The 14,523-nt window shown below is 39.9% G+C and overlaps 1 protein-coding gene across 1 annotated transcript; it reads right to left on the bottom strand.

The window, feature by feature from the left end:
* Positions 1–1,205: 1,205 nt before the first annotated feature.
* On the bottom strand, positions 1,206–4,480 carry foxf1 (forkhead box F1). The gene is made up of 2 exons (XM_083927909.1): positions 3,351–4,480; positions 1,206–2,185 (listed from the first exon to the last, which is right to left on the bottom strand). The coding sequence occupies exons 1-2, from the start codon at positions 4,327–4,329 to the stop codon at positions 2,022–2,024; spliced, it is 1,143 nt and encodes a 380-aa protein (XP_083784035.1). The 5' UTR covers positions 4,330–4,480; the 3' UTR covers positions 1,206–2,021.
* Positions 4,481–14,523: the final 10,043 nt, after the last annotated feature.

Here is a 14,523-nt window from a genome sequence, read left to right as displayed (position 1 = left end):
CAAAATCTTCTCTCAAACTAAAATAATTTGAAATCCTTATAATAAATCTACACTTAATTTGTGCTTAATCAAATTAATATTATTTAAGTTGACCTTAAAATCCAACCAATTATACTAGCCATAAGACCAACTTCTGAATTTTGAAACTGTGATGCTCAACAAATAAGTAAGTCAATGCATATTTTTTAGGTAAATTGACTCAGTTTGTATTTGACATTCACATATTCATTTTTGCGTACATATTCCCTCGCCTTTGCGATATATTTTGAGCTTTATATTTGTGTAATTAGGCATTAAAGTGTTTTTAAGAGGAGATATAAAGCTTTCGCCTACACAGCATCCCTTTTTATTTTATGTATAACTCACTGAACCCTTTTTTTCTTATAAATTGTTAGTTTGAGATTTTTCTGTTCTCTAAGACCACTTTTTTGAAGATTATAAAAGGTGAATACATCTTCGACACCTCTTAGCTACTAAGCAGAACCGACTTTTGAACAAAATACTTTTGTCTCAAAACAACTAAACTGATGATGCTATAACTAAACACAAAGGGAGATCTCTGCCTCTAATTTGTTATGCGTTATTGCTGCGTACACTCATTACACATAGGGCATAATACGACTGACTTTTTCATTAACAATTTATTTAAAATCTTTAACAATTATCAATCATTGTCTTGTGGAAAGTCAGATTTGTTCATTTAATGTCAGTTAACATTAACAGGCGTGACCTGCTCCCACCAGGTGAAAACAGACTCAGACTTTGGCTTCAACCATGAACTGCATTATTGTCAGGACACAACTGAGTTTCTCGCTTCAGTATCCCCAAACATTTAGTAGATTATAGCCACAGATTATCCACCTTTTTTTTGGTTGATTAATTGCAAACGTATATTTCAGAATCCTGGGATAGAAATTCCTTAATTCTTTATATACTGCTAATTTTGTGTTGATTATGTAATAGCGAATACTGGTGAGATTTGCAGTTTTTGTGGGATATTTGTTTAGAGTGCCCCCCCCCCCCCCAAAAAAAAGTGATGAGTGATGAGATCGATTTTTGTGTATTTTGGCTCAAACAGCCCAACAGATATATTTTATTTCTTACAAATGTTTGTTGTAATATGACCTAAAAATTAGCCCTCATTGATGGACCCTTGCTAATTTTCCTAACATTATACAAGTATACAGTGCTGAAAGTAATTATCTACATATATCTAACACAAACGACATGGCAGTGCTTACAATATATCCTCAATTTTCATTTTAAAAACAAATAAGCGTTTTGACAAATATTGCCAGTAAAGAATATACCTCCTTGGCCATTTCGCCTGAAATTAAAATATGTAGGCCTACAGAATAAATAAAAAGATGCGCTTATAGGCTATTCAAAAAGTGCCTTCATCGTTGTGGTTTTTTTTTTTTTTTACACAGTATATATGGACATGCTTATGTGATGTCCATAATGGTTCATTTCAAAATTCAACGCTGGTATGAAAGTCCAAAAAATAAGGAGAGAGAGCTTCAGTCTAAATTGTCAAATAAAAAGTAAAACTTAAGAGGGACAAAATGGACGTGTGCATTTTTTTTTTTTTTTTTTTTACATTGGCCTACTTTAACAAGAAGAATAAACATAAACAAAAGTGTGAAGTTGTAGTCATCCGCTCTGCAGGACTAAGTACCAAACAGCAGCAGGGTTTCATACACCCAGTCTTTAACCCCACTGGTCGATGTTGATGGCATGAAAAAGTTTTTGTTATTATTATATATTATTATTATTGTTATTATTATTATGTGGTTACTGTGGTGATTGGCCTGTCTCCGTGTCTTTGTCGCTGTGTGAAACAGTAACAGAAAAGTAGTCCGGTCTACTTTAAGCAGTGAGCGCTCTCCATGGGCCGGGGCATGCCTTTATGTCTCTCAGTGGTTATTTAGTCGTTTGCTCTCATTTTCTTTTCACCCTGCTGCATGGCTCAAAGTCTGTGACACCGTCCTCTGGTCTGCAGGGCTGTCCGTGTGGGAGCATCACATGACGCAGGGCTTGATGTCCTGGTAGGAGACCTGTTGGTGGTGGTAGTACGAGCTGCTGCTCGGTGAGTGCATCGCTGAGGACGTCATGGCGTTGAACGAGAAGACGAACTCCTTTCGGTCACACATGCTTGGAGACTGGGAATGGTACCGAGGAATACCTGCGGAAAGGCATTTAAAAAAAATACAACACAGTGAAAATCCCAAAGGTCACAAGGTTTAATGATAATTTGTTGTTTGATGCCCTGGGGAAAAAAATAACAAATATCACATATCAACTCATCATGTACGCTTTAATTGTCAATTATCCATGATAAACATTTCCTCTTAGAGCAGTTATAGCCTTTACTTTGATTTTATCGACCCGTTAGTAATAAAAGTTTATATAGTAGCCTATATAAAGAAGCCTATAATAAAAATCATTGAATTAAATTGAATGTTAATCCTAATTCTTGTGTTTTTATTATGATTATTATATTAAAAGCCCAATATCGAACATTTTCATGAAGGTTAATTATTTTATTTTTTTACAATCAGTTATGCATTTAATGCGTAGAGGACAGATAAAGAGCGTCACTCTGTTTTACTCAGACAGGTTTACATGTGTATTCCTCACAGACCCTAATTCCATTTAGCAAGCCCGATTAACATTGTGAAAAGTGGAGGCGGGTTTGCAGGGCTAATTGATAGTGGCCCTCTTGCACGCCAGTCCCGGAGGACTCAGGGCCTCGGGGCAAGGCAAGCTGGTTCTAACCCCGCTTGTTTTTCTTGCCCAGATTTGGCCACGGCCCCTAATTGTCCCGACATACTCTTCCTGCCCTATTTTATTTTATTTTTTTATCACTTCCAGAAACTGAAACCTGAAATATCTAGGTTTTATTCGGCGTAATGCAATTTGTGTCAGTTGGAGCAGGGCGGTGATTAGGCTTACATTTTCGTGGGAGAAAAATGTTTCTTTTAGTTTCATCATTTCTCTTAATGATCTTGTTTTTAAGTCTTCAGTTTACGTACAATATAGATAAGCCTGTATTTAATGACAGCACCATAACCGCAGCGATATTCAAATAAGGTAACGTGAGGCTGCTCAATATTTCCATCACGCACACGTTTGGCGTAAGACCATACAATTCTGTGACCCTGCGTAGAAAAATATTGTTTAGACCCCCTGGTAATTAAATGCTTTGGCATTTTAAAATATTCCTGCATCATATTTATGCCTATGATTTCATTTCCTCCCGCACTTTTTCTTTATAACATTCTTAACAACGATGGTACGCTTGTATTTTGAAGTAGCAAAATTATAAGGGAATACCCTGTTGGGTTTACCTTGTAAATCTGTAGTAGTGTGCCCGTTCTGGTGTAAGTAAGATTGATCCAGTGAATGTGTGGGCAAACTTGGCTGCAGAGAGTTGCCCCCTGGATTACAAGGAGACAGAGGCTGCTGCTTTATGTAGGAGGCTCCGTTATTCAGTGAGGCCGAGGGGGCCGGAGCCCATGCCGAGGCTGTGCTCGAGTACACGGGGTGAGGCTCCATGACTCCTCCGCTGGTCAGCAGAGGGGAGGCGGAATTGTCGTGGTGGGGATAATCACTCCCAGTGGATCCCGTACAGCTTCCCATGTAGGAATGTCCACCGTTGGTCGACAAGTGTGACATGGTGTGCCCGGACAGACCCATTCCTTCCATGTTACCTGCCAAGTGTCCATTCATCATCCCAATCCCACTGTCCAGAGACAAGCTGTTGGGTGGGCAGGATAGGCCCCCGCCGCCCCCCTGGAAGTTGTAGGACTCGGGGATGTGGTTGAACCCCAGGCCGTTCATCATGCTGTACATGGGCTTCAGCGCCTGGCACTTGCGCCTGAAACCCCTGGGTCTCCTTCTAAAGGAGCCCTCCTCGAACATAAACTCACTAGCCGGGTCGATAGTCCAGTAGTGGCCCTTCCCTGGCCGGCCGAGGCCCTTGGGCAGCTTAATGAAGCATTCGTTCAGAGACAAGTTGTGACGCACGGAGTTCTTCCATCCCTGGTATGAGCCCCTGAAAAACGGGAAGCGGCTCTGCAGGAATTGGTATATTTCACTGAGCGTCAGGCGCTTGGTTGGCGAGCTCTGGATAGCCATGACTATTAAAGCAATGTAAGAATAGGGGGGTTTCTCTGGTCTGCGGATCCCTGCGTTTGTCTTTTTGGTTTTCGTGGTGGATGAAGCGGTTTCCATCACCGCCGTCTGTCCGTGTGGCTTCTCCGGGGCAGACATCGGGCTGCTCTGGGCAGGAGTCTGCGCTGGGGGCTGCTGGACCTCTGCCGTCATTAGCTAAATTTAAGTCTTCGAGAAGGCAAACGAAAATGGCAGTTTCCACCTTCCTCAGCTGTACACACTACAAAGTTGGAGACTAATTCGCTGACATAAAAAAAAGGAACCGTAGACAAACGTAACGCGCGAACCAAAAGGTCTTCTTAACTCTGACTTCTTTCCTTTCGATTCAGTCCCGCAGCAGTTTAGAGCCTTGTACGCAGCGTCCGAAATGGGATAAGGAGCAGAACAGGAGCCGCTTTCCACTTCAGTTGGTGTGTTGTCGTTCGTCCGAGGAGCTCACTTTTTACTTATCTGTTGCCATCATGCACTGGAAGCTGGATGTCTTGGCCATCCTAATGTTGAGACCCGCCCAGTTCCCTCCTACTTCAGTGGTGGGCTGTAAGCATGCACATCTGTGTGCGTTCACTTTTCAGGGAAATGTTTTTTCCCTTCATTACATTGAAATAGGGAACATATCTGCTATATACCATGTAATAACCTATACATTTTAATAAGCTATATAAAACGAGAGGGACATTCGAATGACTTATCATTAATAGATAGTAACTTCCGTGGCTATATTTATACATAGGGCCTTAGATTCTTGCCTTGTTTTCCAATATAAGTGTATTTATTTCTATTTTTATTTTTTAACACTGAATACTGAAGACAGCGAAATGAACGGTGTAGATTGGTAAATACGCACTGCAAACACATATCTTCATTCCAGGCCACTTGATGCACCACCAGCCTCCATTGTTATTATTAAAACTGTGAAATATTTTTTAGAAACATTTTCAGTGTATGAAAAGTATTATGCAGAGAACATGCCTCTCTTATTCAAAGCCACCCTTCTGATTCCTGTAAAAGATAGAAAGGAACATGGGCAGGATGTTTATACAGCAAAATGTAAACATTTTCCCTGGCCTTCTTTAAATAAAAAATCAAGCAAAAGCCCCGTTAGATCAGCTAATACTCAATCTGATGCGATATGCCTGTCTGTTTGCGGCGTCCCGAGTAGATGTTGGACGTTTTTAACACATGAATATTGTTTGTGTAGTGCAGTCATAATATTTACGCAGGGACGCAGGAGGAGTGAGGTAAACGCTCTGCCGAGCTGTGAGCACAGAAAGTCGGACGGGGACTTGAGATCGACTCCTGCAGACAGTTTACCATCGACTGATCCAGGAATGGAGGTAAAGTGGATTTAATTGCTCTACAGTCAGACTATCACCAACAGAACGATGGGCGGTGATTTAGTTTGTTATTGGTGACTTGATATATTGGATGTTGGAATAACGAAGCCTTATGTATGCCTCAAAGCTTTTGCTTTAACTAAGTTGTAATTCCCTCAGAAGAAGTTGCACACCGGTTTGCTTACCTCTTTCTTGTGTTTCCAAAGTCGAAACGCTTACATTTAATTTCGTGGTACTGCCTTTTACACAGCTGTGAGCGAGAGCTACTGAAAGACGAGCAGCCCATAACGTAAAACTGTTGACAGTAGATTGCTTATTGTTCCCTGGAGATCTCGATGGCTGCAGTCTGCAACCTTTTGCCTCTCCGTGGGTTCAGTCAGTCGAGCTTGTTGTGCTTGTGATCTCTGCCGGCGTTACTGTTTCTAGTGGAAGCTTATGATGACAAAAGGTTTATGACACAAAAAGAAAAATAACACCAGAGAAATAGTGGATAAACGTTTTTTTTTTTAACCTGTGCGTAAAACCAGACACTGTTCGGAGACTTTGTTGCCTGTGCGTAAAGGTCACCAGTAGCTCTTAAAATATCTATATCTATTTTTCCTTTATAACAATCAGCATGGTTGGCAGCATGCTTATACATTCAATTTTAGGAAACATTTAAATCAAATATCAATGTATATCTGAAATATCAAATGGCTTATTGGTGTGTACCAGAGATATCCATTTGTTTTTGTTTCAGACAAGAAAACAATGCGGTATCAAATTCTCATTGGTAACCCGAAAAGTGACAGACGTGCCACTGTTAGTTTTCACTGTTGCAGAGGTGATTTAAACCCATGGATAAATGAATGTAAGTATTGTTTTAACCGGTGCCTGCTCGGCCACTCGCCTGGAGTGAGGGCCACACATTTATCAGGGCAGCAGACCACCCAGCGCGCACCAGGGGCAGGCGCGCACCCGTCTCTCTCTGCCCACTGCATTTAATTACCGCTGATGACTTCATTCCATTAGGACGCTTTTTTCTCCTTACACGATCATTCGCCCCGTGTCATGGTAAACTTTCTTTGTTATATATAGGCCTATATTTTCTTACCTTGTATCTTCATCCAAAGCCAGTGTCAATGGATTGTGATGCTCCCCTATTGCATTCGTCTTCCCTCTAAAGTCAGTTATTTTATACTAGCTTTAGACATATTTGAAGTTTAATCCCCAATACTACAGTAATTAACTGAAAAAAAGTGTAATCATAATTTATATCACAATGTACTGTTGTATGTAGGCTATGTTTGCATGTATGAACACATCTGGAATTTAAGCATATTTTACATGAAATGTTTAGAGTATTGTGCAAGTGAATATTTGCTGTAACAGGGTCGACGTCCGATTCTGTTCGTCATTACTGAGGCTTGAGTCCCGAGGTCAGAGCTTCCCTGTTGCTCCATTGCAGACGAAGTCATGCACTTTTCCATGACGTCCCATCATGAAATATTTGACAGCGCTGCATCCTCAGGAATGCTCGGCCACTTAGGTGGAGGTACACCGCAGAGTGCACAGTCCTGACAGGCTTTCCGGACTGTCTTGCTGTTATTTAGTAGGCTGAACTGAAACCAATAGTGAACCCCTCAAAATCTCAAAAATGAAGGCTACACAAAAAATGTATATTCTCCCCACAGTCAACTTTTGTACAATGGCGCACTATATTAACAGGCCGAAACATATCATTTAGTCCTTTCTCGTACAACCTGGACATTATTGTCAGACAGAATATTTTACACATTTTACAGCACATTCAGTTTTGATTTGTTTTTTTAAATATTATTTTCATTATTGCATTTTCTAATGTTGCCTGACTTCTCCAAGACACTACAAGGCTACATTGTTGCTACATCATGTGAGCAAGTCACGTCATGGTTAACTTCAAAAATATTGCTTATTCATACCAATTAGGCAAATACACCCGGCGGATTATAGTTCCAGCAGCTGCAGCGGTCAGCAGTGTAATTTGATTTGGCCTCACAGAAACAGATTGAACTGTCGGGGAGGCCTGATCCAAAATGGTTCAGAGAATCTAAGAAAAAAATCTTTACGAATGATCATCTTTGAGAAATAAGGCAGTATCCCCCCTCGGAGGGCCGCACAGGTTCACCGAGAGGCCGCAGGAACTTTGTTTGGAGGACAGTGCGACAGAACGATCGATCAACTTGGTCGTAAACTCATTCGACTTGAACTTGAATACAGTTTTGAAGCCCTACATGTCCGAATCACATTGGTTATAGAGCGAATAACTTTCTTAAATTGAAAGTTTCACTTCTCAATACTGTATGCATTGATGTCCTGTCGTTGTCCTGAGCCACCCCCTGCTTGAACTGCTGTAATCGGTAGAGAAAACAAGTAAAACGCATATCGTATGAACATTATTTTGAATAAATGATATAGGCTATGTAGCTACATTTAAATAATACCATAAAGGTCGAAAAAAAAACAAAAAAAAAACAATACTAATAGTAAAGAATCACTAACATAACGGATTTTACAAATTGCAAATGGTTTACATATTAAATGGCCTGCAGTGGTTTTGAGTTTCATAGCAGAATTCGATTTTTTTTTTACAATAAGGCCTACAGATTTAGATTTGTATCAGTTCTATGTTTTCATATTACGAAGAACTAAAGCGTGAACGGCGAGCATGTGAATAATAAGCTGTTTTGCGCAGAAATACTCGATAAAAGAAGAATGCGTTTAGAAACTAAACCTGTTTATCTCAAATTTATATGACAAGAACTCTGAAATAAACAGATGCTGGTTTATAATTATATATATAACAGCCCATTTTCTTAATATGGGATATATGCTAAATCGTGTTTTTAATGAATGTATTAATCTCATTACATTATTTTAATTGCACATTTTAAGTGTATACAATACCCTTTATTGTCGCCGACTTCTTCTTTTTATTTCAAACAAATAATTGAACCTAAATGTGTTCTTCGACTCATTGTCTCTGCAGTGTCGCCTAGTCCACTCTGCATTGTCACTTTAATTGAAAACAGTGTAATGTGAAGGTGGGTACCCCCTCATCACTTTCCCTGCGCTGTAGGTGGCCGTGTATATTTTCATTTAAGTGGTGTTTATGTGAACGAGAAAGGACGGGATTGCTAGCAGACCGCTGATTGCGCGCATTGCGTCTCTACGTGGATTTGAAGTGTATTTGATGGGCACCACCCTCTCCGGTAATCAGCTGCAGCAGAAGGGCTCGCGATGGCTTTTTAATTCTCTCGGCGAGATATCTGCACCGTGTGTGTGTGTGTGTGTGTGTGGGGGGGGGGGGGGGGGGGGTGTTTGTGTGTTTGTGTGAAGGCGCAAAGAAAAGTAGTCCCTTGGCGCAGCATCCCTTACAGAGAAGGTTGACTAATTAAATGCTTGTGTTACTTTTCACAACAATTTCACAGCATGTCAATGCTCGCTATATTGAAATAGGCCTATGGGAGCTAATTCAAGCTAATAGTTTGCAAACACCCGCCTTGCTGAAGTGCTGTTGCATGACACTGAGCCCAAAGCAGATGGAAGCCCTGCTGTCTGACTCACTAGCGTTTTGAAAACGGAAAACCAAATATAAATGCGTAAACGTGCGTCGTGTTGCAGGTGTCACAGTCACGGTCAGGTGGGAATTGAGGAGTTAAGACACTTAAAGTATACTGCTATTTTATTTCGCCACATTTCATTTGTTTTAAAAAAGAAGGCTGCGATTCAAGCCGAGGATAAATCTAGATACGTTTTAATAATTTAACATATAGACAGTTTGACTCAGCCAAAATTATGTTTTATTATCATTTTTTTCACAAACATGATTTGATTGGCTCTTTACACATCTAATAACCATTTATAGCCTACATTAGAGTATTTGTTTCACTGAATAGTTGTTAAAAACTTCACTGTTAACTAAATCATTGAAACTTGTGTTCTGTTATATCTCATTGGCTGGTAAAATGCACGTGTCACACGTTACAGACCTACGCCCACCTGTCTGCCTCCGCTGTACACCTGCAGCTACAGCTTTGCACAATTCATCTACAGTTGATAAATGAGAGTCGTCCGCCGTTAATCATATTTTGTGCACGTTGAACTTGAAAAATAGTGACATCACCGATATAACTGTATGGATTATATATTGGCGTGAAATCTGCAATTCAACCCAATTTCACACCTGATTATCTACAGCAGGGATGATCAAAGGATCAGTGTGCTGTGAGCTTTAGGAAGTCTGGTAGTCTCTTGACGTTTGTATGTTGGATCATTCAACACAAAGTATTTATTTTTGCTCAAAAATAGCTCCCGCGGTGCAGATATGCAGCTCATTATGGCGAGATACATGAGTCATTGATGCAAACGTTATTGTGAGAACCCCGGCCTCCTCAGAAAAAAAAAAAAAAATCGACTTGCCGCAAAGTCCCCAGTGTGCTATCTTGTCAAATTAAAGATAACCCACTCACATTGTCCGAATGCCATTTTCTTATTTCAGTATTCATTTCGTCGCATGTTAAAACACATTTAGTTCAGTTTTCTGACAACTGTTTGTTGAAAAGAAAACATTTCAGGCAAATGATAAAACAAAAAAATAAAGGCATATGTAAAATTCCTTCTGGTTTATTTTGTGATCATAGCCATCACCGCATAATTTGACATGAAGGACAGCAGTGGGGAGGATTTGGCAGGTCCAGAGGTTTTACAAATTCCAAACTGTCCAAATGTGGTTAGCACTTGCAGAGCTAATGTTCCATCATTTTCAGTACCTGTTCGCAGCAAAATTGGCATTTCAGCATGTTGGCAAACTGTTCTGTTTCTGTGTGAAACAGCACAAAACACCCATATATAAATGTTGAAACAACGATAATATGAAGATATTTTACTTACTTTGAGGTTGGACTTCAAGGTTAAAGCATGAAGGAAAAACATGATTGTGGGTTCTGTGTGGACTGTTTTATGTCTGGTTGATAGACAGTTTGTACATTTATAAAATAGATTAAAATGATTTACTAATATTCCTGAATATTTTCAATAAAATGGGTGCTCAGGGATTTTTTTTTAGGATGTTTTGTTTTGGTATATTAAAAAATATTATTTGATATTAATACAGTAAATTAGACCTTGTCAGAAATTGAATGATAAAGTTCAACTTATTTCCATTATTTAATCAAAAAGAATTTTACATTTAGTCATTTTGACTAAATATTGAATGTTTGTTTCCCCTTGGCTCCACTGTCGTGTTCTTGTGTAAATCTGTTTTAGTGCAGAATGATTGGATGTTTTAATTTGAAAGCAAATGTTTAATTAAAATGTAATATTTTTAGTCTAAAACACTTTTGGATTACTGAATAATTGCTTTACTGACGTTTTAAGGAATAGTTTATATATCATTTCTCCAAGAAAGTTGGTTTTAGAATTCCTTGGTAAAATATTAATCAATAAATGCTGTTTTTGTTCTAATATATATTTCAGATATTATAAGAAATGTAATTATAATTTTTCAGTGCATGTTGACCTAAAGCCGCTTTGATTTCTGCTCCTATAATTGCCTCCAGTAAACTACCTGTATTATGTACACCGATAATTAATACGGATAAACTATATTGTACGTTGCTATCCAGTTCTTTATTACCATTAAAGGTCCAGTAAAACACATGGAAATGTTCCATTAGACACTTCCTACACTGCTTCACCGCTCCTCTCTGCTCTGCTGTGGCCTCATGGGAAGATTGAGTCCCACACACTGAGTGGGAGCCAGTTTGGTGCCCCACCCTGCAGCCCTGCACACCTCCCAGGGCCGGTCGGTCCATCATGGTCTGTCTGATGCAGGGAGAGACATCAATAATAAGAGCTGAAGCAGAAACCACAGTGGAGAACACAAAAGAAAGAGGGAGGGCAGACGCAGGCCACAACGAGCTCTGCTGCAGGTTAGCTCCTTTGATGCAGCCTCAATGGCAGTTTGATGGGTGCACATGGGGCGACATGGGTTTATACGTATGTGTTTACATGCCCGTTTACATACTATCTATGGTGTTTACGCACAGCCCACTTATTCTTTTTTTCTTTACTCTGAAGGGGGATTTTCCTGTGGCAAGCTGCTTCGGAAAAAGCAATTAAGAATTCCCAAACAGTACACCACAATAGGAGATATCATTTGTGCAGTGTGTGTTCCATGTCCCTGGCAGTTTTTTGTCTGGAATGGCTTGGCTATTTTTAATCTGTGCACAACCGTACCCACCTACAGACAAACCACAAATTGAATGAAGGGGAGGGGGATGAGTGGGCATGGTAACTGCCTATTGTGGAGCTTAAACTCCTCTGTTCTGCCATAAACAGCTTTGGTAGTTCACAACTTGATACCCAGCGCTCCAGCCGGTTTGAAATGAGGACATATCCTTATTGTCTGTGGGAACCCATAGCCCAGGCCGTGGTTGGAATCAGTCAGGAATGCTTTGGGATGGTAACTGGATTCGGTTGTAATGCCCAGCTCTCCACAGTGGAACACTAGGGTGGGAAAAAGGCCGAGAGCATTTCCTGAGTGGAGGGGGGTCCCAGCGAAGCATCACACGCATGGGCATCGTGTGACAGGGATTCTGCCAGGTTTTAGCTTATGATCCCAAGTGAAGAGAGGAGCGAAGAGGAGCTGTGGGGGAGGTGTGGTGGGCGCTGTGGGCAGTGCCAGGGAAAAGAGAGGACAGGGAGAAGCTGGAGGGGAGACAAGAGAGGCACAAATACTTTAGCTGTTAATCCAACCTGTCGAAGGGTGAGGAAGAAGGGAAGTCAACAGTAATGATGTAGCACAAAGCTATCGTCTGTATCTGTTTATTTCACCCTATTTGGACTTATTCCTGAGGTAGCTGCATGCACTGTAAGTTGTTAGAAATCGCTGCTCCATTTTCTGTGTAATTTTTCCTCACCTGCCAATTATACTCAGTATAAATATATGTTTAAGTTTAGCCGCTCATGGAAGCTACAAAATCACAGTGTTTTAATTAGAGTTGTTTCAATAATACCGTTATCAGAAATGATTGAAATACTGCCTAAAATGATAGTATCGTTGAGCCTGTGTCAGTCCGAGGCCATGTAATTTAGCCCTGAAAATAATCGACTTTAAAGTTGCTCATGTTCTTTTTTCAGTCGTGACTGACTGTCAAACTTCATAATAAAATATAGTTCTATGACGTTCATTCTCTGTATTGTTATACAAACCTGAGCCAGGCCATACAACAGTGATAGCATTCGTATCCCACTACGCAGGTTCAGGTAATGGAATCGATATCGTGAAGGAAACAATGGAATCGGAACATCTCTAGTTTTAATAAAACCAAATAATATATTATGGCTGCATTAGAAACCCACCTTTCAAAACAATAAAATAAAAAATGTTGTGTATGTGTAACTGTTAATGCTCTGGGTGAAAATAGATAAGAGGAATTACAACAGGAGATTATAACAGATGGAAAATACTAGTTTGGAAAGTCCTAGTTACATTGGATCATATTGCATGTTTTCTCTTTAAAAGCTAGATGATGTGTATATAATTGGAGGAAGTCAAGATGAAAATAATATGGACATTTAATTCAGCTCATCAGTTTCCCATGTAATGTAAAGTTAGACACGGTGCTAGGCTTCAATATAATCTGATTTTTAAGATGAAAAAAAAACCTGGACAACATCTGTCAAGCTTTGCCCTGCAGAGCACACCTAATCTGATTTAAACCTGATGAAAGGTTATTTAGGGGTACCCTCATAGAATTTCTGAAAGTTGAACTTTTAACTACGTCTCTGTGTTTTTAGCACGTAGCTTATTAGTGTGATTTTTAAATATGCATCATGAGAAGTCATGCTACTTGGGTCACTAGCAGTTCATGTCCACACTGTACAGACAAAACGTCACCTGTAAGAAAATCTTGAGCAGTGTGTTTGATGTCTGTGGGTTTCTATTTGACTGACTTGTGACTCTGAGAGGAAAGGGTGACAGGAAAAAACAAACAAATATAACATAATTTATAATATAATAAAACAAATATTGCTGCACATTATCTGCTCCTATTCATCTTTATTCCAATTCCTAATAAAAATGTATTTTATAAAGCTCCATCTGCAAAGAAATGTCGATTGCACTTGATTCTTATAAACCACAATTTTAAATGTTGTTTCAACGGAGATATTCAGACAATATTACTGGGAAGAAGACTATTTTGTTTGTTTGTAATAGGAGGGATCGTGTTGGTGTGTATTTGTATCCTTCCACCTGTTTCTTTGCACATATGCATACATACATCCATGGCTGCCTCACGTGTACATGCAGATCAAAATATGTCTCCCTTCCTTTGGTTTTGTGTAGCTGTAATGGCTGTTTATGGCTGCGTGTGTTCATATAGCATTATTTGCAGGTATGAGGATCTTGCTGACTAGATATTTGTGTGTGTGTGTGTGTGTGTGTGTGTGTGTGTGTGTGTGTGTGTGTGTGTGTTTGTGTGTGTGTGTGTGTGTGTGTGTGTGTGTGACTGGTGCTGGAAGCTGGACATTGCTCCCTTTGGCTTGAGTACATTTTTATAACGATCTTGGGAGGAATTTTACCCTATAGTTGTCAGAGGGCTTTTTATTTCCACCTGCTACCAGCCTCTTTCCGTTGGTCTGCTCTATAACAATGGCAGTGGGAAAGCTGTGGAGTGCAAAGTGATTGATGTTGGACTGTATTTGGCCCTTCTTCAGATTGGGGCCTGAAAGGAAGTGGCTATCCCTCCCTTCCACCCCGACTACCCCACAACAACTCGGGTCTCAAGAGGGCAAAGTGTTGATCAGGATTTTCTCAGACATCCCATTTCAATAAAATGCCAATTGGCCCAAAAGACGAGTTGGAAGCCACATGTAAACATGGTTTCATGACTTATAAATCAATTTGCCACTAGAAAAAAACGATCAAGGTTAATTTATGACACACCACTGAACCAAACTTAATCCCCTCCATCTTCTCTTCAACCAT

Source organism: Echiichthys vipera, assembly GCF_963691815.1.
Source record: "Echiichthys vipera genome assembly, chromosome: 1".
Taxonomy (NCBI): domain Eukaryota; kingdom Metazoa; phylum Chordata; class Actinopteri; order Perciformes; family Trachinidae; genus Echiichthys; species Echiichthys vipera.
Note: the sequence above shows the minus strand (reverse complement) of the source record. Positions and strands in the feature narration are given on the sequence as shown.

Coding starts and splice junctions, on each gene's coding strand:
- foxf1 (XM_083927909.1), bottom strand. CDS start 4,329: ATGACGGCAGAGGTCCAGCAGCCCCCAGCGCAGACTCCTGCCCAGAGC. Junction 2,186..3,350: donor CACTACTACAGATTTACAAG/GTAAACCCAACA, acceptor GCCTTTCCGCAG/GTATTCCTCGGTACCATTCC.